Source organism: Lissotriton vulgaris, chromosome 2_1, assembly GCF_964263255.1.
Source record: "Lissotriton vulgaris chromosome 2_1, aLisVul1.2, whole genome shotgun sequence".
Classification (NCBI taxonomy): domain Eukaryota; kingdom Metazoa; phylum Chordata; class Amphibia; order Caudata; family Salamandridae; genus Lissotriton; species Lissotriton vulgaris.
The window spans coordinates 2,099,169,093-2,099,196,087 of record NC_141687.1 but is presented as its reverse complement, the minus strand read 5'-3'; the positions used below and the strand labels follow the sequence as shown (position 1 = coordinate 2,099,196,087).

General features: G+C 45.7%; 1 protein-coding gene across 2 annotated transcripts in view; it reads left to right on the top strand.

The window, feature by feature from the left end:
- Positions 1–26,995, top strand: part of CCPG1 (cell cycle progression 1) — a 314,779-nt gene that overhangs the window by 200,728 nt on the left and 87,056 nt on the right. For both annotated transcript variants that reach the window (XM_086958333.1, XM_086958332.1), the window contains exon 7: positions 22,830–22,951. In XM_086958333.1, the coding sequence (XP_086814459.1) occupies positions 22,830–22,951 (122 nt within the window). The remainder of the gene's footprint in view (positions 1–22,829; positions 22,952–26,995) is intronic.

Below are 26,995 nucleotides of genomic sequence, written 5' to 3'. Positions count from 1 at the left end.
GGTGCTGCTTCAGTGCCTGGAGGAGGCCTGGGTGGTTCTCTCCCAGGCAGTTGCGAATGGTAGAGATGCAGCCAAATTCGCAATTCGGTGTGGACTTGTTACCACTGACTCAACTGGCAGGATGATTGCCACTTCGGTAGCTCTTAAACAATAAGTCTGGTTGAGGACATCTCGCTTTTCGGGGGATGTCCAGTCAACCTTGATGGACAAGCCCTTTGATGGTCGTCGTCTTTTTGGCGGCAAAGCAGATTTGGCGCTTGAGCGCTTTAAAAACTCTTGAGCTACGGCCAGATCCTTGAGCCTAACTCTACCTTCCTATCCACTCTAGTCTGCTTTTCGTCCCAGTGCACCATCTCCCTGCCACTGCCTCCAAATCTTCTTAGTCCGACGTTCCAGGCCCATCTTGGAGGCAGGATTCGCCATCACCTCCTCCCATGGCAATCCATCACGTCGGACAGGTGGGTTCTTCAACTTGTCCGAAGGGGCTACTCCCTCACCTTCGAGTCTACGCCTCCCTCCATGCCAACGTCTTACGATGGCATGGAGCTCTTTTGGCCAAGGGAGCTATAGAGCGTGTCCCTGAAGTGGGTTGTGGTTGCTTCTCCCACTGCTTTCTGGTGCCCAAGAAGGACAAAGGCCTGCATCCTATTCTAGACCTATCTGATCTCAACCCCTGTAGACTGGATGGTGACATTGGACTTGCAGGACACCTATGTTCGAGGCATATGAGCTGCAGATTCTACACTTTGCATTAGATCGCCACCTGGTGTTGGGCTCGGATGATTGCATGTTGTCGTCTTGGAAGAAGTCTTTTGTAGTCATGAGATAGGTGACTCCTCCCTGGGACGATAGTGCGCATGGGCATCGGCTCCATCCTTAGATTGTTTTTTTCCTCCACTGGGCTCGGATGAAACTTTTCCGCTCCGGTTCGAAATCTACTTTTCAAGTACTTAGACGTGTACAAACGTATTCAAACTTCTCCAAACTACTTTTGATATTGGTAATCGTCAACTCGACTAAATCAGCTCGATTCCGGTCGTCGACGCGGTCCGTTTTCACACCGTGAGGCCTACACCTCATGGAAAGGACGCCATTCAAAAGATGCCCCGGGTGTGGAGCTAAGTTTCCACACAGTGACCATCACGAGGTCTGTAACCTGTGCTTATCACCAGAACACGACGAATCCAGCTGGTACAGCCTGTGCATCCTTTAGATCCAAGAAGACCATTCAAGATCGAAGGGCCCGTCGACATGACATGCAGAGATCGGCTCCAGAACCGGTGGATATCTTCAAAGAAGTTCCACTCAGCCCCGAAGAAGATTCAGACGATCTCCAAATCGTATCCGGGGCAGACTACTCCGATGACTCCATACCATTGGGTAAGCTCCGTGAGTACTACTACCCCTGCCCCATACCCAGCACCCAAATTGAAGGGAAAGGTCAACACTCCGCCTCCGGGGCCCAGTCGCGACCGACAAGACTCTTGGAAAGCCGCGCCATCTAGCCCGGCTCCGAGGAAAAACTCAAGCCTTCTTGTAGCTCCTTACCGAACAAGCCACACGTGCCGATCCCACCAGCTCCATCGGCACCGAAACCGAAAGAAGTCCCGGCGCCAAAACCGTCAACATCTAAAGACAAAACTATGAAGCCAGCGTCTGACGCCTCGAGGCCAACGAAACTAGATTCTACTCCGAAGCCAATAGCTTCGGTACCGAAACCTACAAGGCCTGATTCCGATGCGCTCAAGCCCTCGAAACAGCCTACGACTCCGAAAACAATACCTTCGGTGCTGAAATCTACGCCAAAGGAAACAGTAACAACTCCTAAGGCTAAAGACAAGCAGCAACCACGCCCGGAACCGAAAAAATCGGCACCGGCAAAGGTTCCGCAAGGAGAAGACCTTTTCCAACCTGATCTTCAACAAAAGAAGATCTACATTGACCCAAAGACATGTCATGTATCCACTACCACACAGGAAGAAGTCAGACACAGCACCTACACCTGCAGTGCCTGTCAAGAAGAAGGACTCTGCCACATCTCCTATTCACCCTTCTTCTCCTATACTTCGTTCTCCTTCATCTCCTGTTCCTCTTAACATTTCACCGCAAAATTCTCCTTAAAACTCTCCTCCTCATTCTTCACCACATACACCTCCAAAGGATGAAGAGTATAGCATAGGGGGAGGGGTAGACCCAGATGAGCCTTTTCCCTACCCTATTGATGATCCAGATTGGGAATACCCAAACCCACAAGATGTGCCTGACCCACATTCATATCCATCAAAACCTTCTCCCTCAGAAGGCAATATTAGTTTTGGGCACTTACTGAATAGGGCTGCCATCTATCATGGGGTTACCATGCATTCAGATGAGGCAGAGGAAGATTACTTATTAGATACGTTTGAACAATCACAAAGGTCTGTTCAAATTCTGCCTATGATTAAAGGTGTCATCAAACATGCTCCAGAAGTATTTAAAGATCCTGTATGTGCTAGGATTCTAAACCCTAGAATTGAGAAAAAGTACAGGCCTGCTCCTGAGGATGCTGCCTACATTAAAGGACAGCTACCCTTAGATTCCCTAGTCGTATCAAATGCTAGAAAAAGAGCAAACTCGCAGACATCAGGTGCAGCACCACCTTCTGATAAAGAATCTAAGGTGATAGATACTTCAGGCAAAAGGATAGCTGCACAAGCTAGCAACACATGGCGTATAGCTAACACACAAGCTCTCCTTGCAAGATATGACAGGGCTCATTATGATCAGTTAGAGACACTACTACAACATCTACCTGATCAATACAAGGCGTAGGCAAACAACCTTATACAAGAAGGCAAGTTAAATTCAAATGCCTCAATCAAGTGTGCACTTGATGTAGCAGACACTGAATCTAGAACTGTAAGCACTAGTGTCCTACTTAGACGTCATGGGTGGCTACGTATTTCAGGATTTAAACAGGAAGACAAACTACCATCTTAAATCAGCCATTCAACCAACATCAATTGTTTGGACCAGAGGTAGACACAGCACTTGAAAAAATGAAGAAAGACACCGATACAGCCAAATCTATGGGAGCTTTGCTATCCACACAAGCTAGAGGCTCCTTTCGTCGCTACTTCTATAGAGGAGGCTCCAAACAGACTGGAGCAGACAATAGAGCTTCCTTCAAATCCAATACACAGACATCCTCCAGTAAAGGATATTTTAGAGGAGGCTATAGAGGCAACAACAATAAAGGAAGAGGTCGAGGTAACAACAATTATCAAACCTCTTCCACCACAAAACAGTGACTTCCCTCTGCTCCCCCAACAGCACTCCACTCCTTTGGGGGGCAGACTAACACAGTTTTGCAGCGTGAATCTTTCTGGATTGACAATGCTTTGCATTATTCCGCGGTCTAGTGGTTGGGTCCGGAATCGTAGTGTTTTTTTTTTGGTTTTTTTTCGTAGCCCAGGTGGGCGTCGATGTCTCACCTTTTTTTGTCCTTCCGTGACGTCGGCACGCTTCCTGCGGAAGCTCGCACCCTTGGGCGCCATCTTCAGATTCTTTTTTCCGCCGTTGGGTCTGGATCATTCCAGAGAGGCTCCAGAGTTTTGGATGGGAAAAGACACAGAAGAGTCTAATTTTGCACGAAAAGACTGAGAAGACGACGAGGAAGAACATATAGAAGCCCGGACGATGGAAAAAGAAGGAGAACTTCGAGAACTTCGACGTCCAACGGAGAATGTGCATACAGAGGGCCACCTGAGCGCGAGAAATTGCCAACACCCCTTTCAAATCCTGCCGTAACTGCCACCACAAGTACGCTCAGAAGGACCACGACCACGAGACAACACTTGCTCTCCCTTCACACCGAAGACTCTCCACGTCAGAGAGCGACAGAGAAGGGCCAACTACATCATGCAGGGGAAGGGCCAACCACCGTCCATTCGAGACCTGGGACTCTCGACCGACGAAGAACACAACGTCGCTGGAGAAGACGACTGCTACACGGTCGTGGAGACCGATAAGAAAACTTCTAAAGAGGTAGGAGTTGTCGACCCCAAAAGCCCAGACAGACCAGCGAAGGTCTGAAGCAGACTCTCGAAAAACTGAGTCAAAGTCCTCGAAGGGAGCACTGGCGCTGAAAACTTCGTCGGACGGAGAGCCCAGCGGATCCTTCGAGAAGGACTCCAAGGCGGCGAAGACCGGCGAAAAGCCAAGGTCGTCGAAGCACGTACCTGAAAAGGAACGTTCGACTTCGAAAGAGAAGTCCCCAAAGGCCGCCTCGACGTCGACAAAGGAAACGAGTCCCGTTTCAACGTCGGCGCCGAAATACACGGCAAAGAGACCAGCAGAACAGTCTGACGCCAAACAGGCCGCCAAACTGGAAAGGAAGAAAAGACGGCTCGAGGCCGAAATGGATAGCATCCTACAAAGAAAGAAGTTGTTCGACGAACGACTCAAACAGTTCACGATTTCGTCGAAAGCACCGACGGTTATCGTCGAAGTAGAAGAGGAGGAGGATTTTGAGGCCGAAGAGCCGCAGAAAAGCCCTGAAACTCTAGAACATCAAGAGGATGAAGACTTCCACTAGATGAGGAGGGTGACGACGACCAGAGGACGATTCTCGCGTCGGCATCCTCTGGGACGCAGGACCTGGATCGGCAGGACCTCGACACCGAAAGTCCAGAAGAGGGCGTAGACACGTACCCTTCGAGGCCTTCGCCGACAGACGACATTGGGTCATACAATATGGTGATCAAGAACGTGGCAACGGCGTTTGGAGTCAAACTTGATGAAGAGAAATAAAAGTCTGGCTTCCTATTGGAGACCCTACTCCCCACGCAGACCAGGAGCCAGTATCTCCCAATGCTTGAAAGTGTCATGGCTCAGGAGAAGGAGGCGTTCAAGGAACTGGCGACATGCAGGTCCGTTACGCCGAGGACGGAGAAGAAATACAAACACTCCACGAAAGATCCCCCGTACATCAGAGGGACAGTCCTGGCGGACTTCATTATCACGGCGACCGCAAGGAAGAGGGCAAATGTGCCAACGACATCAGGGCCACCGCCAGAAAGCAGGAGGATGGACCTGACGGGGAGAAAGACAGAAAGGAATGCAGCAATGCATTGGCGCATGGCGAACTCAAACGCCCTACTGAATAGGCACCAGTACCAAATCCTGGACCAAATTGGGCAGCTGACGAAGCACCTCCCACAAGAGTACCAACATAGAGCCTCACACCTCGTGGAGGAGGGGAAGAATGTGCCGAACGCTTGCCTCAAAACAGGCTTGGCTGGAGCAGACACATCCAGCAGGCTGATGATGTTGGGAATCACTGTAAGAAGGCCAGCCTGGCTCAGGATCTCCGGTTTCAAACAAGAGGTTCAGCACAACATTCTTAGCACCCCATTCAATGGGGAGACACTGTTTGGAGCGCCGGTGAATGACAAACTCACCCAGCTCAAAAAGGGAAACGACACAGCAAGGTCCATGGGGGCCTTACAATTCAGAGGAATGAAGAGGGGTACCCCTTCACGGAGACCGTACAGAAGGGGGAAAACCAGTCAGGAACGTCGCACCAGACCTTCCAGCAGTCCAACCAGGTAGATAACCAGGCACAGCAGGGACACCAAAAAGAAACCTGACACAACCAGCAAAAGGCTACTCCTTTCGCGGGAGAGGAAACGGACGTGGCCAGTATGTGCCCACCCGCACAACGCCTCCCAGGGTGGAGCACAAGAGGATCAACACAGGGTTACACGGACCAAATACCATGGAACATGTAACACCAGTAGGGGGCAGGCTAAGTCACTTCTTCAGAGAGTGGAAGAAGATAACATCAGACAAGTGGATACTGAACATCATACAGTTCGGATACTGTATAGTACTGGAAAGGACAGCGCCAAACAGAAGACCAAAAAAGAGAGCGCAGTCAGGAAAAGAACTGGAACTGCTTCAAAGGGAGGTGGAGGAACTGCTCCAAAAGGAGGCCACCGAACCAGTACCATACCAAGAAAGGAACAAGGGAGTGTACTCCACCTACTTCCTGGTACCAAAAGTGGACGAAACACTAAGACTCATCCTGAACCTCAGGTTCCTGAACAAATACATAAAGACACAAAAATTCAAAATGACGTCTCTACAGGAGGTCATTCCCCTGATAGGGGACGGAGATTTCATGGCCACCATAGACCTCAAAGACTCCTACCTGCACAACCTGATGAACAGGCGGCACAAACATCTGCTCAGATTTACCATCAACAAACATCACTACCAGTTCACAGCCCTAGTGTTCAGACTAAAATCCGCACCAAGGGTCTTCACCAAGTGCTCGCATCAGTGGCAGCGCACCTGAGAAGGGAAGGGATCAATGTATACCCTTACCTGGACGACTGGCTAATAAAGGCAAATTCACACAGGGCATGTAAGGAACATGCCCAGCGCGTGACAAAGACTTTGATGGACCTGGGTTTCCCCATTCACTGGGGGAAATCCTCTATGGAACCAGAGCATGTGAAAGTCTTCCTAGGGGCTCAGATCAACACCATACAGAGCAAGGTGTTCCCCAGCGACAAAAGGACACCGGCGTTACTGAAGGAGACGCGCCTCTACCAGACGCGCCTCTACCAGATGGAGCAAACTCGGACAGTGAGGACAGCGAGCAAGGTCATGGGCATGATGGCCTCATGCATACATCTAGTACCAAATGTACGCCTCCACATGAGACCATTCCAAGAATGGCTGCAAGAAAAATGGTTACAAGCTACAGGGAGTTGGGAAGATCTAGTGGTTGTAACGCACGCAGTGCAGGAGGAGATGTCGTGGTGGAACATGGAGAACGTAACAAAGGGAAAGCCTCTAACACCACCGACCCCAACGGTGACCATCACCACAGACTCATCCCAGAAGGGATGGGGAGCGCACATGAGCAAGCTCAGGGTGAGGGGTCTGTGGACTCCAGCGGAAGCGGTCAAACACATCCACTACCTAGAACTGAAGACCGTGTTGCTCGCCCTGAAAGCCTTCCAGACAAAATTGTACAGCAAGAGAGTGTTGATCCAGACGGACAACACGATGACGATGTTCTACATCAACAAGCAGGGAGGAACGCAATCTCTGCCGCTATCGAACCTAGCGCAGGAGATATGGAGATGGGCCATCCCACTAAAGATAGACCTGCTAGACATACACCTACCAGGGAAAGACAATGTGGAGGCAGACTGGCTCAGCAGACAGACATCGGCGTCCCACGAGTGGGAGTTCAATGCACAGGAAACGCTAAGGCTATTCAGAAGGTGCGGAACACTGACTATAGACCTATTTGCAACACACCAGAATGCAAAATGCCAAAGCTTTGCCTCCAGGCAACCAGGCGAAGGTTCCCTGTGGAATGCCCTATGGATAAGCTGGTCGAGGACATTTTCTTAAGCTTTTTCCCCGATACCCCTGATACACAGAGTACTCAACAAGTGCAGGACCAGCAACATGACTCTGATCCTGGTGGCACCACAATGGGCCAGGCAGACATGGTACTCACAGATAATGGAAATGGCACAAGGTGCACCCCATAAGTTCGGAAGAAGAAAAGACCTACTGTCCATGCAAAATGGAGAGGTACTACACCCAGAACCAGAGAGCCTCAGCCTAGCAGCATGGCTCCTGAAGACATAGAGTTCGCGCACCTGAGGTTACCGGAGAGCACCTACGGGTACTGCGAGTGGCAAGGAGGCCTAGCACACGAAGGTGCTATTTGGCAAAATGGACAAGGTTCACACATGGTGCAGCAAGAAGAAGCTACACAGAAAGATGACAAGGGAGTCAACAGTGCTAAGGTGCCTCATGCACCTGCCCAAGGCAAAGCTAAGCTCATCCTCGCTGAGAGTACACCTGCCAGCAATTGTGGCCTACACAAGAGGAGAGACTGGAAAAAGTTTCTTTACGTCACAGATAGTAAAGAGATTCATGGAAGGGGCAAAAAGGATCGCGCCTCCTAAGAGGATGCCGCCACCAACATGGAACCTTAATCTAGTCCTGACAGAGCTCATGAAGGCACCTTTAGAACCGATTCATAAGGCTTCCCTGCAAATGCTAACAATGGAAACATCCTTCTTGGTGGCTATCACCTCCCTGCGAAGGGTGAGCGAACTAAAGAACCCCACATCCAAATTCACAATGATAGGGTGGTGATGAGAACGGATCCACACTTCAAGCCAAAGGTGGTGTTGAGGTTTCACATCAACCAAACAGTTCAAATACCAAGTTTCTTTCAAAACCCAACCACAAGCGCAGAGAGGGCACTCCACACTCTGGACGCTAGAAGGGCAGTAATGCACTACATAGAAAGAACAAAGGAACACAGGAAGACAAAACAGTTCTTTGTGTCCTAAGCAGTTTCCAGGGTAGACCAGTAACAAAGGGGACCATCGCACTATGGATCGCACAAATTATTCAATTCTGCCACAAACAAGCAGACTAAGAGCTTGCGGAGGGGGCGCGTGCCCACTCAACTAGGAAAAGGTGAGCTACAATAGCCTTCCTGGCTAACGCACCCATTCAAGACATTTGCCTGGCGGCAACATGGGCTTCAGTGCACACGTTCACTAAGCTCTACTGTGTGGATATACAAATGAACAAGGAAGCACAAGTAGGACAAAAAGTGCTTCAACGTATATTCAACAGCCAACGCTCATCTTCCACCCAGCCGCAACAAAGTAACAAACCGCTACAAAGTCTATGCACAGCATAGTGAATCCAGAAAGATTCACACTGCAAAACGAATATTTTCTTACCTGTCGGTGTAGTTTTGCAGCTTGAAGATCTTTCTGGATTCACTAGAGAACCCATCCACCTCCGCCAGAAAGATGAGGCTGGAGAATCAGGTGGTAAAAGACAAGGTCAATACTGAAACAGATACCTTAAACGACAAAGCGGATTAAATAACTTACTTGAACATTGCCAAGGATTCGCAAAAACACAAAACGAGAAAAAAAAATCCAAAGATGGCACCCAAATTTGGGAGCTTCCGCAGGAAGCGTGCCGACGTCACGAAAGGACACCAAAAGGTGGGACGTCGACGCCCACGTGGGCGACGAAAAAACAAAAAAAACAAAGAAAAGACTACGATTCCGGACCCAACCACTAGACCGCGGAATAATGCACAGCATAGTGAATCCAGAAAGATCTTCAAGCGGCAAAACTACACCGACAGGTAAGAAACTATTCGTTCCTACCGGTCTGGAATTCCATAACAACACAGGTGGGTAAGACAAATTATCCAGTATGGCTACTACCTCGAACTTACAGCTACCCCCACACACATACCACCCAGGCAGCGTCCAATGTCTGCAGAACATCTTACACTACTCAAACAAGAAGTCCTATCACTTCTTCAAAAGGACGCAATAGAAATAGTTCTTTTACAACATCAAGGAACAGGGGTTTACTCTCTGTATTTTCTAATACCCAAAACGGACGGGACACAAAGACCAATTCTCAACCTCAGGCCCCTCAATCACTGTATACACTCAGATCATTTTCATATGATCACTTCACAAGTGCTCCCATTGCTGCAACAAGGCGATTTCCTTACAACACTAGATCTAAAGGACGCCTACTTCCACATTCCTATACATCCTTCTCACAGGAAGTATCTGAGGTTTGTACTAGAAGGACAGCATTATCAATTCAAAGTCCTTCCATTCGGGGTAACAACTGCACCAAGAGTGTTCACAAACTGCCTAGCAGTAGTAGCAGAACATCTCAGAAGACAACAGATACATGTCTTCCCATATCTAGACGATTGTCTCATAAAAGCCAAGTCATTCAATCAATGTGTCCAACACACATCTCAGACAATTCAAACATTGCACGACTTGGGGTTCACAATCGACTACACTAAGTTGCACCTACAGCCCTCTCATGTACATCAATATTTAGGGGCTACAATAAACATGTCTACAGCTCTTGCGTATCCCAGTCCAGCAAGGATACAGAGCATTCAAGCCTTAGTCACAAAGTTTCAACATCAACACTCTCTCCCAGCCAGAGTGTTCATGAGACTAATAGGCATGATAGCATCTTGCATCTTTATTGTACCATATGCAAGACTGCAAATGCGTCCGTTACAGGAATGTCTAGCACAACAGTGGAATCAGGCTCAAGGACAACTAACAGACCTGGTGTTGGTGGTCAGCCGCACACATCGCTCTCTGCAGTGGTGGATTTCAAAAACTTGACAAAAGGGCGGCCGTTCCTCAAACCTGTTCCACAAATAGTACTTACAGCAGACGCATCTCTCACAGGATGGGGAGCCCATCTCCTACATCGTACAACTCAAGGGCAATGGAATATTCAACAAAGATCGTTCCATATCAATCACCTTGAGCTGCTAGCAATATTCTTAGCTCTCAAAACTTTCCAAGTACAAAACAAAGCTGTCTTAATCCGGACGGACAGCATGACAGCCATGTACTATATACAAAAACAGGGGGGGGGACACACTCTACAGCTGTCCCAGCTTGCACAGAACATTTGGAGATGGGCCATTCCACAAACCATATATCTGTTAGCAGAACACCTTCCAGGAGTTCACAATCAGATAGCAGATCTATTAAGTCGGCAGTCACAACAGATTCACGAATCGGAACTACATCCGCAAATTCTTCTACCATTCTTTCACAAGTGGGGTCATCCATACATAGATCTGTTCGCCACACACAAACGCAAAACGTCCAACATTCGCCGCCAGGTTTCCACATCCGCTGTCCAAGGGCAATGCGATATGGATGAACTGGTCAGGCAGATTTGCGTACGTTTTTCCGCCACTACCACTAATACCACTAATGGTGCGCAAGCTACGACAACAGATGCTCAAACTGATTTTAGTCGCTCCCACATGGGCACGCCAACCGTGGTATACAACACTGCTAGAACTATCCCTAGTTCCACACCAAAAACTACGTCTGACACCATTCCTGCTAACGCAGAACCATGGAGACATCAGACATCCAGACCCAAGCCAACTGAATCCGGCGATCTGGCTCCTGAAGTCTCAGAGTTTGGTTATCTTAACCTACCACCAGACTGTATGAATATCATTAAAGAAGCCAGGATACCTACTACTAGAGCTTGCTATGCTGTTAAATAGAAAAGATTTGCCATTTACTGCAACAATAACCAAATTGATCCCCTAGATGCTTCCATAGAAAATATCATTTGCTACCTTCTACATTTACAAAGATGTAACTTGCCATATTCATCTATACGCCTACATCTGGCAGCAATTGCAGCATATTTACAAAATAGACAACACCTGTCTTTATTTAAAGTTCCTGCTATTAAAGCATTTATGGAAGGATTAAAAAGAATCATTCCTCCCAGGTTACCACCCTCTCCAGTGTGAAACCTAAACAATGTTCTTACAAGGCTCATGGGACCACCTTTTGAACATCTACACAAATGTGAACTGCAATTCCTCCGATGGAAAACAGCTTTTCTAGTAGCTATTACCTATCTTAGGAGAGTTAGTGAGATCCAAGCTTTCACTATACAAGAAACTTTTTTACAATTACACCATAATAAAATAGTTATTAGAACAAACCCTAAATTCCTAACAAAAGTCATAACTCCGTTTCATTTAAACCAATCTGTAGAGTTTTTTTTTTTTTTTTGTTTACAAATCCTTTATTGGTAATTGCGAGCATGGACACAGCTTAGTGCCTACAACCATAGTATGGCCGGCAGCGCTTGCAGTAATCATCAGGCATCAAATTATAACTCAGAACGATTTTATTTATTTATTTATTTAAGAGGTTTTATATAGCGCTGGCTGGACCCAGGAATATCAGAGAGCTTTACAAGGTGTTTCCATACAGGTACAGTGTGTATAAGCACAGACAATGGAATAATAAAAGAGCAAGTCCACATAGGATACATGACATCTAGATAAGAGAGTCAAAACAAATTGCTAGACACTATGATTAATACAAAATAGCGGTCACAGTTTGGCAGGAAGCCTCACTTAAGTATACAAAAGAAAACATGCAAGAGAACTGAGGGTCATGAGGAGGGGAGGTAGGTGATCAGATAGAAGGAAAGGGAGTTGGCCAGGCGGGAGGTCACAAGTCATATGCGGAGCAGCTAGGCGGGGTGATGCAGGGGCGAGGCTACCAGGGAGCGATTAGAAACCCCAGTATTTATTAAGGAGAAGAAGTTTGAGTTCTTTTTTGAAGCTGGGGTTATGACTGGTTACAGCGGAGGTTTTTTGGGAGGGCAGTCCAAATAAGTGGGGCATTGCCTGAAAAGGAGCGTGACTGAGTGGAATTATTTTTCTGAAGGGGGGGATAAGTAGGAGGGTGTTGGAGCTTCTCAGTGATCGCGTGCAGCCTGCTTTGGTCAGTTTGTTGGAGAGGTATGTCGGTGTGTTTTGGTGGAGGATTTTGTGTGTAATGCAGGCTGTTTTATATGTGGATCTACCTTCAATGGGGAGCCATTTAAGGGATTTAAGGGCGGGAGAGATGTGCTCAAATCGTTTGCAGTCTGTTATCAGCCTAGCCGCGAGGTTGAGCACAGATTTAAGAGGTGCCAGGTGGGTTTTGGGAATTCTGAGGATGGCATTGCCGTAATCAATGCGCGATAGAGCAAGCGATTGGACTGCCAGTTTATGCATATTAACACAGCAAGCCGCCTACAACCACTTCGGGCCAGCCGCGACCAATCTGTTGAGTTACCGGTGTTTTTCCAAAACCCAGACTCTGTAGCAGAAAGAGCTCTACACACCCTAGACGTTAAAAGAGCTCTTCTCTAGTATATAGGTAGGACCAAATCCTTTCGCAAAACAAAGCAACTGTATGTAGCTTTCTCTCCACCACATAAGGGCAACCCCATTTCTAAAGCTAGAATTGCAAGGTGGATTGTAAAATGTATACAAATATGCTATCAAAAAGCAAAACGTACATTAACAGTTCCTCCTAAAGCGCACCCCACACACAAACTAGGAGTCTCCATGGCTTTCTTATGGAACATTCCCCTAGAAGACATCTGCAAGTCAGCAACATAGTCTACAACACACACCTTCACTAAATACTACTGTGTTGATGTGCAAGCCAAGCAGCAAGCTGCAGTAGGTCAAGCTGTCCTAAAAACTCTCTTTCAAACTACTGCAATGGATACAGGTGCCCACCGCTAGGGGAGACACTGCTGCCCAATCGATGCAAAGTGTAGAATCTGCAGCTCATATGCCTCAAACGGAAAATGCTACTTACCAGTATGCATCTGTTCTTGGCATGAAGAGCTGCAGAGTTCTACACGCCCTCCCGCCTCCCCGCGACCTGTAACTGTTCCAGATTCATCTTGATTAGATATACACACGGACATGCCTTCTTTTTTTGTACTAACTCAATCATTTCCCATCATGGCGAAAAACAATCTAAGGATGGAGCCGATGCCCATGCGCACTATCGTCCAAGGGAGGAGTCACCTATCTTGTGACTACAAAATACTTCTTTCAAGACGACAACCACATGCAATCATCCGAGCCCAACACCAGGTGGCGATCTAATGCAAAGTGTAGAACTCTGCAGCTCTACATGCCAAGAACAGATGCATACTGGTAAGTATCATTTTCCTTCCACATTCCCGTCCTGCCAGCTCACACACGGTGGTCCATGTGCACTTGCTCCCTTTGGCCTTACAAGTGCCCCTCAGGTGGTCACAAAGGTGATAGCGATGGGGGCAGCTCAACTGCACAGATCAGGTGTTCCAGTCTTTCCCTATGTCGACGACTGGCTATTGAAGGCGGGATCGGCCTATGCTGTCGTCTCCCATCTCCAGACTAAGGCGGACCTCCTGCATTCGCTGGGGGTTCGTTATAAATGTGCTGAAGTGACACCTGACTCCCTCTCAAATGCTCCCTTTCATCGGAGCTGTTCTGGACACAGTGCAGTTTTTGGCATATCCGAACAGTGAGTCTGTGATATTCGGGTTATGATACAAATGTTTCAGCCTCTATCCCGGATTTCGATGAGAATGACTCTAAGGCTGCTGGGCCTCATGGCCTCCTGCATCCTGCTGGTGGATTATGCCAGGTAGCATATGCAGGCTCTGCAGTGGGACCTGAAGTTAAAGTGGGCGCAGCATCAGGGGAATCTTTCTGACTATGTACAGATCTCAAAGGGGACTGTGACACAGCTGCAGTGGTGGTTAACAAACCAAGATTGGGTCAGAGGCAGATCCCTCTCCCTTCCCCAACCAGATCTAACGGTAGTGACAGATTCATCACTCCTGGAATAGGGCAGCCATCTGGGAGGTGCAGAGATTAGAGGAGTCTAGTCTCCAGTGGAGTCCGGGCTCCATATCAACCTGCTGGAGCTCTGGGTGATCAGACTGGCACTGAAGGCATTCCTTCCCATTCTCAAAGGGAAAGTGGTGCAGGTGTTCACAGACAACACCACCGCCATGTGGTACTGCAACAAATAGGGCGGGTGGGGTTATGGACCCTTTGTCAGGAGGTTCTACGCCTTTGGACAAGGCAGGAACATCAGGGCATGACCCTGGTGGTTCAACACCTGGCAGGTTCTCTGAATACCAGAGCGGACAAACTACCGTCAGTGCCTGGTGGATCACGAATGGCGTCTTCACCCAAGGGTGGTGCAAGGTCGCTTTCAGTGTTGGGGAGAGCCTTGGTTAGATCTGAAGAGGACACGCGATGTCAGCACTTCTGCATGTTGGAGTTTCCAAGGCGGCACTTGATCAGCGATGCTTTTCATCACAAATGGAACTGCGGCCTCCTGGATGCCTTTCCGCCCGTACCACTTCTGCCCCGAGTGCTCAAAAAGATAAAGCACGATCGGGCAGAAGTTATTAAACCTCCGATCAGACTGTCCCTTCCGTAGGATCTTCTGTCGCAGCAGCAGGGGTCGGTTCTACATCCGAACCTGTCCAGTCTCCACCTCCTTGCATGGAGATTTAGTGGTGGCAGTTGACAGCTGTCGGCTTTCTGCCCGAAGTCTGTGATGTCATCTTGGCAGCCAGGCATCCCTCCACTAAATCAGTATACACCTGTAGTGGAACAGGTTTGTGGCAAGGTCAACAGCAAAGGCTGTGGATCCCCTTTCTGCCCCTCTTTCAGTGGTCCTTTTGTATATACTTTCTTTGGCCCAGCCGGGCTCTGCTCTGGGCACTCTCAAAGGTTATCTTGTAGCTATCTCTGCTTTTCTTTGGATGCCAGATCAGCCATCCTTTTTCAAGTCTCCTATTGTTAACATATTCTTTAAGGGTATTACTCATCGGTTACCTCCATCTTCCTTCATAATGCCCCAGTGGGACTTGAATCTTGTTCTCACATTTCTTATGTGTTCCTCCTTCGAACCTCTTCATAACTGTCATAACTGTCCTCTCTGGCTCCTCACTCTCAAGACTGCCTTCCTTGTACCTACCTATGCTCGCAGGGGTAGTGAGCTTCAGGGTTTATCTTCCGAACCCCCTTTATTCTCCATGCATCCGGACAAAGTGGTGCTTAGAACAAGGCCTTCGTTCCTTCCTAAAGTGGTTACACCATTTCATGTAGGAGAATCCATAACCTTGCCCACCTTTTTCCCACCTCTGCACCCTTCCAAGGAGGAGAGACTCCACCCTCTGGACCCTAAACGTGCGCTGTGGGCATCTCTGCACCCGTTTATGAGACACTATTGCCTGGACAGTCTAGTCAGGAGGGATGGCTATTTTGCCCGTTCGGTCCTCCAGGACTTTTATTGGGTGAACTTGCAGACCCTCCTCCGGGAACAGTATTGCTGGGGTATCTATTCTAAGGTAAGAAATCTACAACTAACAGTCTCTATTGGATGAACAAGTTACTTACCTTTGGTAACAATGTATCTGGTAGAGACAAATGTTAGTTGTAGATTCCTTACCGCCCAACCTACCCTCCCTTTCTGCGAACTGATTTCTAGGGGTAGGTACTCCCTTACAGGGCCCTGTTGTGGCACACCAGTGGTCAAAGTATTTCGTGGCTCTGTGCTTCCGGCATGGAAAGTCATGTCAGAACTGACGTTGGTGCGCAGGGGTGACGTCTAAGTAGGCTCCGCAATGTCATCCCAGCGACCACGACGCCGGACACGGAGTTGACTGTCACCACATACCGACACGCAGGGGTATTGCTGAAGAAAAAATCTTGGGAGCGAGACTGACATCTGGGGGAAATTCTACAGTAAAGAATCTATAACTAACATGTCTCTACCAGATACATCATTACCGAAGGTAAGTAACTTGTTGTTTAGGTACTATGCTAACTTTTAACTAAAGCAGTAAATAGCTAGTCTGTTCTTAAGTGTCAGAGATGATTCAAACAGCATACCTCTGTTTTCGTAATGGAGTAGCAAGTTTAGCTATTTCTAATCACAGCTTGTACGAGGCAGGAACATTAATAGCAACCGGCTGAAGGTAACCTCTTTCTGCTGTCACCTCCATCAATTTGGCATGACCTGTCCATCGATAGCCCTGGCACAAAGGCACTCTCTGATCTACAGTCTGAAACATGGCTTTTTATAAAATCTGATTATCAATATTATTTTATCTTTTATTATTTTGTAAATAATGCTGGAACTAGTAGACCCTAAAGCAGAATTCGGAAGAACAATCCTAGTGACAAATGTGCCTGCTTGATTATCACAGGATATATTTAGAGTTCATAAACAATTCTGGAAAGCAGGTGCAAAAGGTTCAGACATTTTCTAGCTTTTTTATGCATGACTAAAACTTCACACTTTCTATGAAAGAAATAGAGGACAAAACAGGCAAGGAATGGAAATTAGAAAGTCTGAAAGGTCAGAGGATGGAACGGGAACTGTCACAGTGTTCATGGCATAAATAAGAAGCAAGGGGGAGTGATAGGAGGGTGAAGATTGAGATTTATTGCAGTTCTGGTGGGTATACCTCCCATTTTTGTAAAATGCTAATGTAGATTGCACCTTATATAAAAAAAATTGACTAACGTAGCCAAAGTGTCATTTCACATATCTGTATTAATTTACAACAATTTGCTTTTGACAACATTCTTTAAAAACCATCCTAAAGCCAAGACAACTTCGTGGTTAGCCAAAGAAAAAGAAAATCCAGCGCAGCCTCAACCATGTTAATAGATATCTCTTCTGATTTTCAGAAATAGGGAAAAGAAGCAAAAAAACATGAAGCAACAATTTATCATTTGAGATTTCACAGTGCAATCATACGAAGTCACAACATGCATTTTGTTGATAGGATAAGACGAGAAGACCACGTCTAAAGCTAAGAAGAACATGCCTAAATTCTGGATTCAGAATGAATAATGACAATTACTACTACCCAACATATTTTTCACCCTGTCCAGAGTTAAAGATTATAACCCTCCCACGTAGTTCTTATCCTCTGTAGCAGATTCCCAAAATGCATTTTCTTTTAAAAAGGTGCTATTCAGTCCATGCTATGTAAAGGTAGTGTCTGACAAACAAGTGGCATATTTTGCTCCCAAATACGTGGCACCTATATTTTCTAGCCCATACAAAATCATTGTCCAAATTTTTGCTAAAGTAGACACCTCCACACAATTCAGGTCCCTCCTTGTGAAAGTTTGGCATGCATTTCAGCAGTAGTGTTTAATAACTGAAATCCAAGCTTCGAGGCTCAGTCACAGTGCACTGAGGTAATGCAAATGTTCTTTTTAGCTGTCTTCTCTCAAGACTAGTACATTTAGCAGTTGAATTCAAAATGATTTTGGGGACCCCATACAAAGAAGCAGGAGTTACCTTAGCGCTGTACGCCCTTATCGGTTGTGCTATAGATTATCCATACAGGCCACTGTCACGTGCTAGATTCCTCCCATAGACGTCAAAGCATTACTGGCCATAAATTCAATGATTGTCCTCCATTTCAGGGTATTTATAAAAGTAACCCCTAAGTACTTTATTCCTTAACAGTAGCCAGTAGTTTCCTACCTAAAAAGCAGGTTAACTTATTTGTCTGCATCTTCTCAATATAATGGTCTTGATTTTATTGGTTGTTAATCTATTAATATTACAGTATTCATTCAGTAGATCCGGTTGATGTTACAGACTCACCTTGGTTCTCTCCGTACTCACTAGCTTTTTGGTGTAAAAAAGGACATTAATGAATTTCAAGCTAACCCTTAGGCGGCAGCTCTGAGAATTTACTAAAGCCCAACGGAGGTCTTTCAGAAATAAAGAAAACAAGCATTTGCAATGCAATTGGTCTCGCTTTTAGGTCCATATATGTATTTAGCTAAAAAGCACATTAGCCTGGGCGCTGAAACATCTACTTTTCTTTAACATGGAGGGAAAGTAAGCACCAAACTTCAGAACATGCCAGGTATGGGAACACATAGAAAGAAATACTGCCTATCAGCGGGAAATTGTATTGTCCAAAGCTTTGTTTTTCAATATAAAATCGGCCCCTTCAGTGGTCATATCACTGAAAATACAAGATTTGGAAAAAAATATTATTGTTTATGGATGCTCGTTGAATACAAGTGTCCATGGCCTGGAATCTAGGGAATGCTTAAGTGATTCTGGTATTTTACTGACCTCTGCTGGTCGTGTTCTATCAAGAAAGTTAAATAGAGCCAGTTGCTGGAAAAATTAAAAAAAGAAAGTCCCTACGTAGAAAGCAATTCTGGTATTTTACTGACCTCTATTGGTCGTTTTCTATCAAGACGGTTAAATAGAGGCAGTTGAACAGGAAAAAAAAGTCCCTAAGCATAGGCAGAAGCAGACAAGTCCTAGGACTGATCTCCAGATCCCACAAAGTACATACAGCAGATCTTACAGACAGCGCAAGCACAGGAGATGGGTGGGTTGCGATAAGACACATCCCTGGTTTAGCCATTTTTCAATTGTGATCTTTTTTGAGAATTGACTAGGACAATCAGATTGTGCTGTGGTCTAGGCGGAATTGTGAAGCCGTCTAATCCTATATGAAAGGCTGCTTATAATCTCCATGACCTTCAATTTCTGTCACTGCAACTCTTTAACTTCCAATTCATAAGCATCACAGGCCGATGAAACCGGAATATAGGCTACTCCTACCCATTGCTGTTGAATTCCAGGCCGTGTACCTTAGAGCAAAAATGTAGTCCAGTGAATTAATTCCAGACCTGAACCAAGCTTGTTCCCAAGGGATTGATCCTTACCTAGTTGCCCATCCTCTAGATGGAACAAAAGGATGGGTCGAAGATCTTATTGCGAATATCAAGAAGGGAAGTCAAGTGATAGGCGCTTGGACCTGTTCTGTTGCCTGTCTTGAGAATTGGTTTTATACGGTAGCCTGTCCAAGATTATGATTGTGAGCTAGTACATAATGAAGTTTGAAAGAGTATATAGTAAAGCTTTACCTGCCAAAAGAGGGGCTATTTTTAACAACTGCAGTTGGGATACCATTCGCAACATTGGCTCTTCTATTCCTTAATGACATATTTTATTATTTTGTCTTTTCAGAACCAACTTTCCGTGGCTTCATCAAATGTTATTTTGATTGTCATTGATTCACCACCTGATTAGCCTTTAAATAGTAAAGCTAAGTGGTGCACCCAATCCATTTCAGGGATATTTGGTTTTAGAAGTGAATGGGAACCATTAGTACGCTCAGATAACAATCTCCCAAAGTACCTCATATTACATCATTAACAGCCGTCTTCATCTGAATACAGACAGCACCCTTCGTGTTTTTTTCCTCTTATTAAACTTGTGTGATCAATTTAGCAATTTAAAATTGCGTAGATCATTTGGGAGTTAGGTCTCAACACAATACCTTAAGGTCCTGTGAATGCTTTTGTCTTCTAAGGCATTTACTGTCAAAGCAAAAAGAAAAGATATTAGGTTAGCATCACTAGATATTGGTGGCAGTAGAGATTTTAATATCTATTTGTGCTGACTAAAAAGGCTTGTATACCAAAATAAACCAGTTTAAGGAAGCAGGTTCCTCCCAACCCCCACACTTGTTGCTCCATTTGGACTCCAGTGCTGATGGTTTTGACTCAGAGTGCGCTGAGACCTGCTGACCAGGCACCAGTTCCAGTTCTCTCTCCCTAAAATATGATGAATGTAAAATGGTATCCCCAGTTGCCAAGGACTTTAGCCCTATAAAAGTCCCTGGTAAGGGGAACTAGTGGTACCCAAGGCAGGGGAGTTAAAGGGGTCACCAGAGCCTTCAGCGCTGATGGCAGCAGGCCAACAATTAGACTGCAGAAGCAGTGCAAACTGCTCGAACTCTGCTTTGCCCTCATCATGAGTGGCAAAATCATAGCACAGTTTTTAATATATGCTATTCACCCTTAAGGTAGCCCTCCTGAGCCCAGAAGGTAGGCACGTTACATGAAAGGTGTTGACATACAAGTGCAAGCTTGAATGCACTTATAGTAGTCCATTTACTTTAAGGGTTACTATAAGTGTTAAGGGGGCCCTAAGATAACATGGGCTGCCACCTGGGTTTCCCAAGGTTGCCAGCTTCCTTATGGTCTCAATGTAATATGTCATGTTTGGTATCAACAACTTGTCTAATCAAACCCGACTTGTTCCAAAAGTTGGATTTATTGTGCCAAGCACCCAGATCTTCCTTAGAAGGTGCCCCCCTGCATGCCCCAGCCTTTCCTGTGCCTTGGCTTACAACTTGTAGCTGCTGCCATCAAGACAAGAATCTGACCTCTTGCCAGGAGGTGTGAACACTCCCAGGAGTCAAATACAAAGGACTGCCTGGGAGGGAGGTGTCACCCCCGACAGGATGGTTAGTATAGTGGCACATCAAGGCGGTGAACTTCAAAGCCCTCACCGCCTCAGATATGCAACCAGGCTTCTTCCCAGAGGAGGAAAAAGCCAACCCCCTCCCCTAGACATATTTGTAACTCGGGCAGGTTGGAAAATTAGATAGTCAGGAGGCGTACACGCCCCAAAGGCTAATCACACCGATGAGATGGGCTACCTGGCCTTCACAGGCAAAGAAGGGTTCTGCCATTTTTAGAAGTGGCAGAATCGAGGCTTCTGGGTGAAAAGGGGCCACCTGCCACAGGAAGTGGTCAACTCGGAGCCTGTTTAGTTGCTGGGGCTGGTATCCCATTGGCTACCAGCACCCACACCCCTAACACACCTAAATCTAGGATTTAAGGGGTTTCCCGGGCACCAGAACCTGAGATCTGGTCAGCTTTCTACAAAGGACAAGCAGAGACCTTAGTCATCAATTGCAGGGCCTGCACAAAGCAAAGGTGAGATACCCTGCAATTTTAGCAGCCACCCTGCAAATGAACAACTGTGACTCGTTCTCGACCAGAGACCAGTTCCAAGAAAAAGAGGAACTCCTCTGCGAGCCAAAGACAGCTCCAGAACTCCCCTTGACCAGAGGCCCAAGTAAAATGCCCATGTAAAACACGCTTCTGTAATCGGAGAATAACAGGCCATCGGACCCTCCAAGGGATTGCCCAAAAGTAAATGGTCTAGTGCATTGTGGGAAACGTAGTCCTAACCTTCAGCAAGTTTCAGGCAGCTACTGTTTTCCCCGGACTCCAGGACATTGCAAAAACCCAAGGCTGGGTTTTCTGTGACCAAGGCTTGTTGGCGGCCTGCCGGCTACCACTACCTTTACTCAACGCTGTGCCTTGAGGAAACTCCGCAACATCTTCAACCCGATGCCTAAGTGGCCCCGTTGTTGGGCTTTTGCACCCCTTTCCTCACCAGCCATCCAAGTAGCAAAGCCAGCAACCGCTGATCTTGCATTTAGCCACCGGAACATCGAGCACTACTCTGTACCCGGTTCCTTCAAGCCAGGTAAAATTCAACTGACTGCCAGACCCTGGTTCTGGGACCCGCATCACTTTAACACCCAGTGGTTTCCACTGAACTCGACCTGCAAGTGACCGATTGTCACTTGTGCTTTTTCCCCATTGACTGCAATGTTATCATATTGCAAGAATGAAATGCACCGATTTATTTTTCCTTTTAAACCCAAACTCAGTTTATACTCCACCTATTGTCTTCGATTTGGTGTCTACATTTATGTAAAAATCTACTTTATGTTTATAAATTGGTGTCGGATTTCTTTTGTATTGTGTCAATGTGCATGTAGGTACTCTAATATAGAAACATGTGTTAAGTATTCCAGAGTCTGACTGCTCTGTGCCACACTACCAGGACTGAGCTAGGGATTTATTTGTATGAATCCAAAGGACCTCTGCAATGTTATCATATTGCAAGAATGAAATTCACCGATTTATTTTTCCTTTTAAACCCAAACCCAGTTTATACTCCACCTATTGTCTTCGTTTTGGTGTCTACATTTATGTAAAAATCTGCTTTATGTTTAGAAATTGGTGTCGGATTTCTTTTGTATTGTGTCAATGTGCATGTAGGTACTCTAATATAGAAACATGTGTTAAGTATTCCAGAGTCTGACTGCTCTGTGCCACACTACCAGGACTGAGCTAGGGATTTATTTGTATGAATCCAAAGGACCTTCTTCGGGTAACGTGAAGGTATTGCATAGGGAAGCCTAACCAGCCTCACCACATAATACCCCACTTTCCTACAGTAGGCATTCAGGTTGGTACATTACCCATATATTTGACCATTGATGCAATAGATCTGTTTTCTATCTATGTATCGATGGTGTTCACCCATACGTAGCACTAAGCTTTTTATTCACATTTTCTCTGTCACTTTGTATGTATGTGAAATGTACCACATATCTAGATGCTTTATTTGTAATAACGATTAACAAATAATAAGAAAATCATAGCTTTGTGAATGTACTGTACAGTTTTAGGATGTGTATAGGAAATAAAAAGAGTACTTATGATCCTTTTCCCTTAATAGGAACTATTCAAATACGAGAACATCAGAAGTATGTTGAAAAGATCCTTGTAGAGGAACTAAGTGATATGAAAGACGACCTCCATCAGTGCCAAAAAGATCAAGAAACCTCTGGAGGTCTGAAGGTAAGTAGTGCAGTCACACTCTCCATATTTTTAAGAAGTTTGTTGTGCTGCTGATGTTCAAAAAGTTAATTTGTATTATAATATTACAGGTGATAAACTAACCATGGAAGTAAATTGATTCAATAAACAAGGATGCCTACTGTCTGAATTTGTAGTTTATTAATTTTGTCAAAAACATGAATTGTTTGATTCTTAAAAGTATGTTTTGCTTGATATCAGCATGTGAAATAAGTCAAAGTGCACAAAAGGTGATTAATAACTAATGTAGAGTTTTTTTCCCCCGCAATTAATAACTAGACAAAAACCACATCACTAGACTTAAACTGTCACCAGGTTTAAACATAATGCTGAATATTTGTCGATATCGTCAGTCTTTTTGTTGCAAGTATATATTGGAACTCAAGACCAGATATGTGTTTGCAGCCTTCCATAGATTTTCATGTCCTCAATACCCCTCCTCAGACACATATGTTTTTCTGTTGAACTTTAAGGCTCATGAGCCTCCATTAAATCTTTCTTTCATTATCTGTGGCACTGCTGCTCCTTAATAGTAGTCTAATCCTGAAGATTACTCATCTTCGACTGTTCTTAAGGTGCCAGATTAGATCCATAAAATGATTCACCAGTGCTTCCAATCAGAGCTATGTGGCGCTGCTACAGCCTTCCACCTTGAAATGATGTCTTAGGTTCATCAAAGCAGCACCTGGTACTGTGATGTGCATCACAGACTCGATCATCTTGATCTGCTTATTGTTTTCATGATGATATCACAGGTTTTTCTGGAATTGTTTTTTTACAATTTTTGTTCTTTTACCTTGGAGCTGGTCACCAGCAAAAGTCATTAAATTGTACATGATGTCTAAAGTGTAAGAGACAGATGTTTATGTGCGACACCGTTAACCCTCCGAACCTCCCTCCTTACCTCCATGTATGGTTTGATCAGAACTACATTAAATACTTCTTTACTGCACCCAAAGCTGTCGGGGATAAAGAAGTTAACCTTTTTAAAAAACTTTTTGGGTTTAGCACCATTATAAGAAAGGGTCTAATCATGGTCCACTTCATGGGGCCAGCTGGTGTCTTACCGCCTACCTGAAGAGTAGGTTTCCCTCTCAACACTCCAAGAAAAGGAATCCCAAAATTAAGTCATTTTCTTCATATAAAAATAGGCCTCTGATAAAGGGCACCTATGGAATTGGCACTCTTTTACTGTGCTAATGAACACTCGACCAATTCATATTTAAGAAAAGTAGTCTAACATTAGGTTCGAGGCATATGATCTGCAGATTCTACACTTTGCATTAGATCGCCACCTGGTGTTGGGCTCGGATGTTGTTGTCGTCTTGGAAGAAGTCTTTTGTAGTCACGAGATAGATGACTCCTCCCTTGGACGATCGTGCGCATGGGCATCGGCTCTATCCTTAGATTGTTTTTTCTCTTCCAGGGGATCCTCATCAAAGTCATCAGCACATGAATATTTCCGCCTATGTGCGGGACCCCGGAAAAAAAGCATATATCATATATATGTAGCTCTACATATATGTATATATACATATATAAACACACTCACAATGCAGTTCTCTCTGTAAGAGCTGAACAATGCTGCAAAAGACTTCTTTGCACATAAGCATTCCAATAAAAGCAGGGAGAAAGAAAAACCTTTGAAAACTGCTGTTCGAGGCATATGGGCTGCAGATGGTACATTATGAATAGATCGCCATCTGGTGTTGGGCTCGGATGATTGCACTTTGTTTTTCTCTTGGAGAGTCTTTTGTATCTTGGTGACTCCTCCTTTGGTTGGTAGTGCGCATGGGCATCGGCTCCATCCTTAGATAGTTTTTTTCCGCCATCGGGTTCGGATGAGGATTGAGACGCTCCAGATCGACTTCGAAAAGAAGTGATTTATCGGCGCGTATTCCCTTTCCAATTCGACGGTATCGTTATCGAACGCGTTTCATTTCCATTCCGACGCGTTGCGACTTCAACATCGAAGAAAAAACTTTGATCTACGTCGACGAACAGGCCTTTCTCGACGCAGTCAAGCCCGGAGTCCATGGAAAGGACTCCATTCAAGAAATGTCCAACGTGTGGTGCTAAGTTCCCACACAAGGACCTACACGAGGTGTGCAACCTCTGCCTATCGCCTGAACACGAATCCAGGAACTGCGAAGCCTGCGCAGCATTCTCCTCCAAGTCGACGATTAGAAATCGTCGAGCTCGAAGACACGAGGTGTCCAGAATGCAGTCGGAGGCGATCCCGGAGCTGTTCGGAGACGAGCAACTTGAGGAAGAAGAGGATCATGAGGATCAGTCGGGGTCGGAAGGGGACCAGTCGGATGTCGAAGAACTCGACGTGCAACAAACCGTGAGTGACGACGTCCCCTTACCAAAAAACCGACCCCGTGTGGTAACGACCCCGCCTTCGAGCCCGGTCAAACCGCAGAAAAAAGTTTCCGACGCCCCGCCTTCGGGCCCGGCAACGAAACCGAAACTGAAACCGAAACACTCGGCCTCCCACCATGTCGGATCCGAGAAACGGTCGACATCGACTTCGGCACCGAAGCTTTATACAAGGGAAAGCTCGGCATCGAAACATTCCATGTCGAAACAGAAACATGATTCGACGTCCAAGACTCACTCGACACCGAGGAAGTCGGAATCGAGTAAACACTCGGTGCCGAAAACACCGAACATTGACGATCGAAAACATAAGCACCTTTCGGAACCAAGGCCTTCGGTACCGATTCAGGAGCAGCAGACAGATCCCAAACAAAAGATTTTGTTTATCGATCCGCAAACTGGCAAAGTAGTGACGAAGAAGAGAAAGAATGAACAGATAGAAGACAAATCTCTTCCTTCAAAAAAGAGAACACTGGGGACAAATACAACTCCTCCTGCTTCTCCTCGACCTAAAGTCACACCCTCTTCTCCTATTCCTCACATTCCTGCACCTTCCACACCAAGACCATCTACACCTCAGTCTGATGTAGACAGTGATCCAGGGGAGGGAGAACCTCAAGGGGATGATGAAACCATCCCAGATGAGGATGACCCATGGGAAAATTATAACGTAGGGTCAGATGAGGACAACGACCCAGAGTTATATCCCTCAAAGCCTTCACCACCTGATGATAACACAGGGTTTGTACAGCTCATTAATAGGGCAGCAAAATATCATAAAGTAGATATACATACAGAACCTCAAATAGAGGACTTCCTATTAGAGACGCTACCTAATGCACAAAGAACATCAGGTACTCTTCCTATGCTGAAGGGTCTTCTCAGTCACACAGAAGAAATATTCAAAGACCCAGTGAGGGGTAGGGTGTTAAACCCAAGAATTGATAAAAAATATAAGGCGGCTCCAAAGGATCCAATATTTATCAAAGGGCAGGTACCTCTGGACTCGCTTGTAGTTTCAAACGCTCGTTAAAGAGCGAACTCATTATCTACAGGAGAGGCTCCTCCACCTGATAAAGAGTCAAAATTAATAGATGCATCAGGCAAGAGAGTAGCATCACAAGCGGCAAATAGCTGGTGTATAGCCAATACACAGGCACTACTTGCACGTTATGACAGGGCACATTATGATGAATTAGAAAAACTCATCACACATCTCCCCAAAGAACATCAGAAAAAGGCAGATCAGTTAATACAGGAAGGAAAAATAATAACTAATACTTCCATTAAGTGCGCCCTAGACGCAGCAGACACTGCAGCAAGATCCATCAACACCAGTGTCATGTTAAGGAGACACGCCTGGCTTAGAATCTCAGGATTCAAACAGGAAGTACAAACGTCCTTATTGAACCAACCATTTGATCAAAAGACACTTTTTGGTTCAAGCACAGATGAGACCTTAGAAAAAATGAAAAAAGATACAGAAACGGCTAAGTCAATGGGAGCATTGCAACAGCCAACACAAAGAGGTTCCTTTCGTAGATCCACCTATAGAGGAGGCTCAAAAAATACAGGAACAAATCAGCAATCCACCTCTTTCACACCTACATCACCCAAAGGTAATTCAAGAGGTAGTTACAGGGG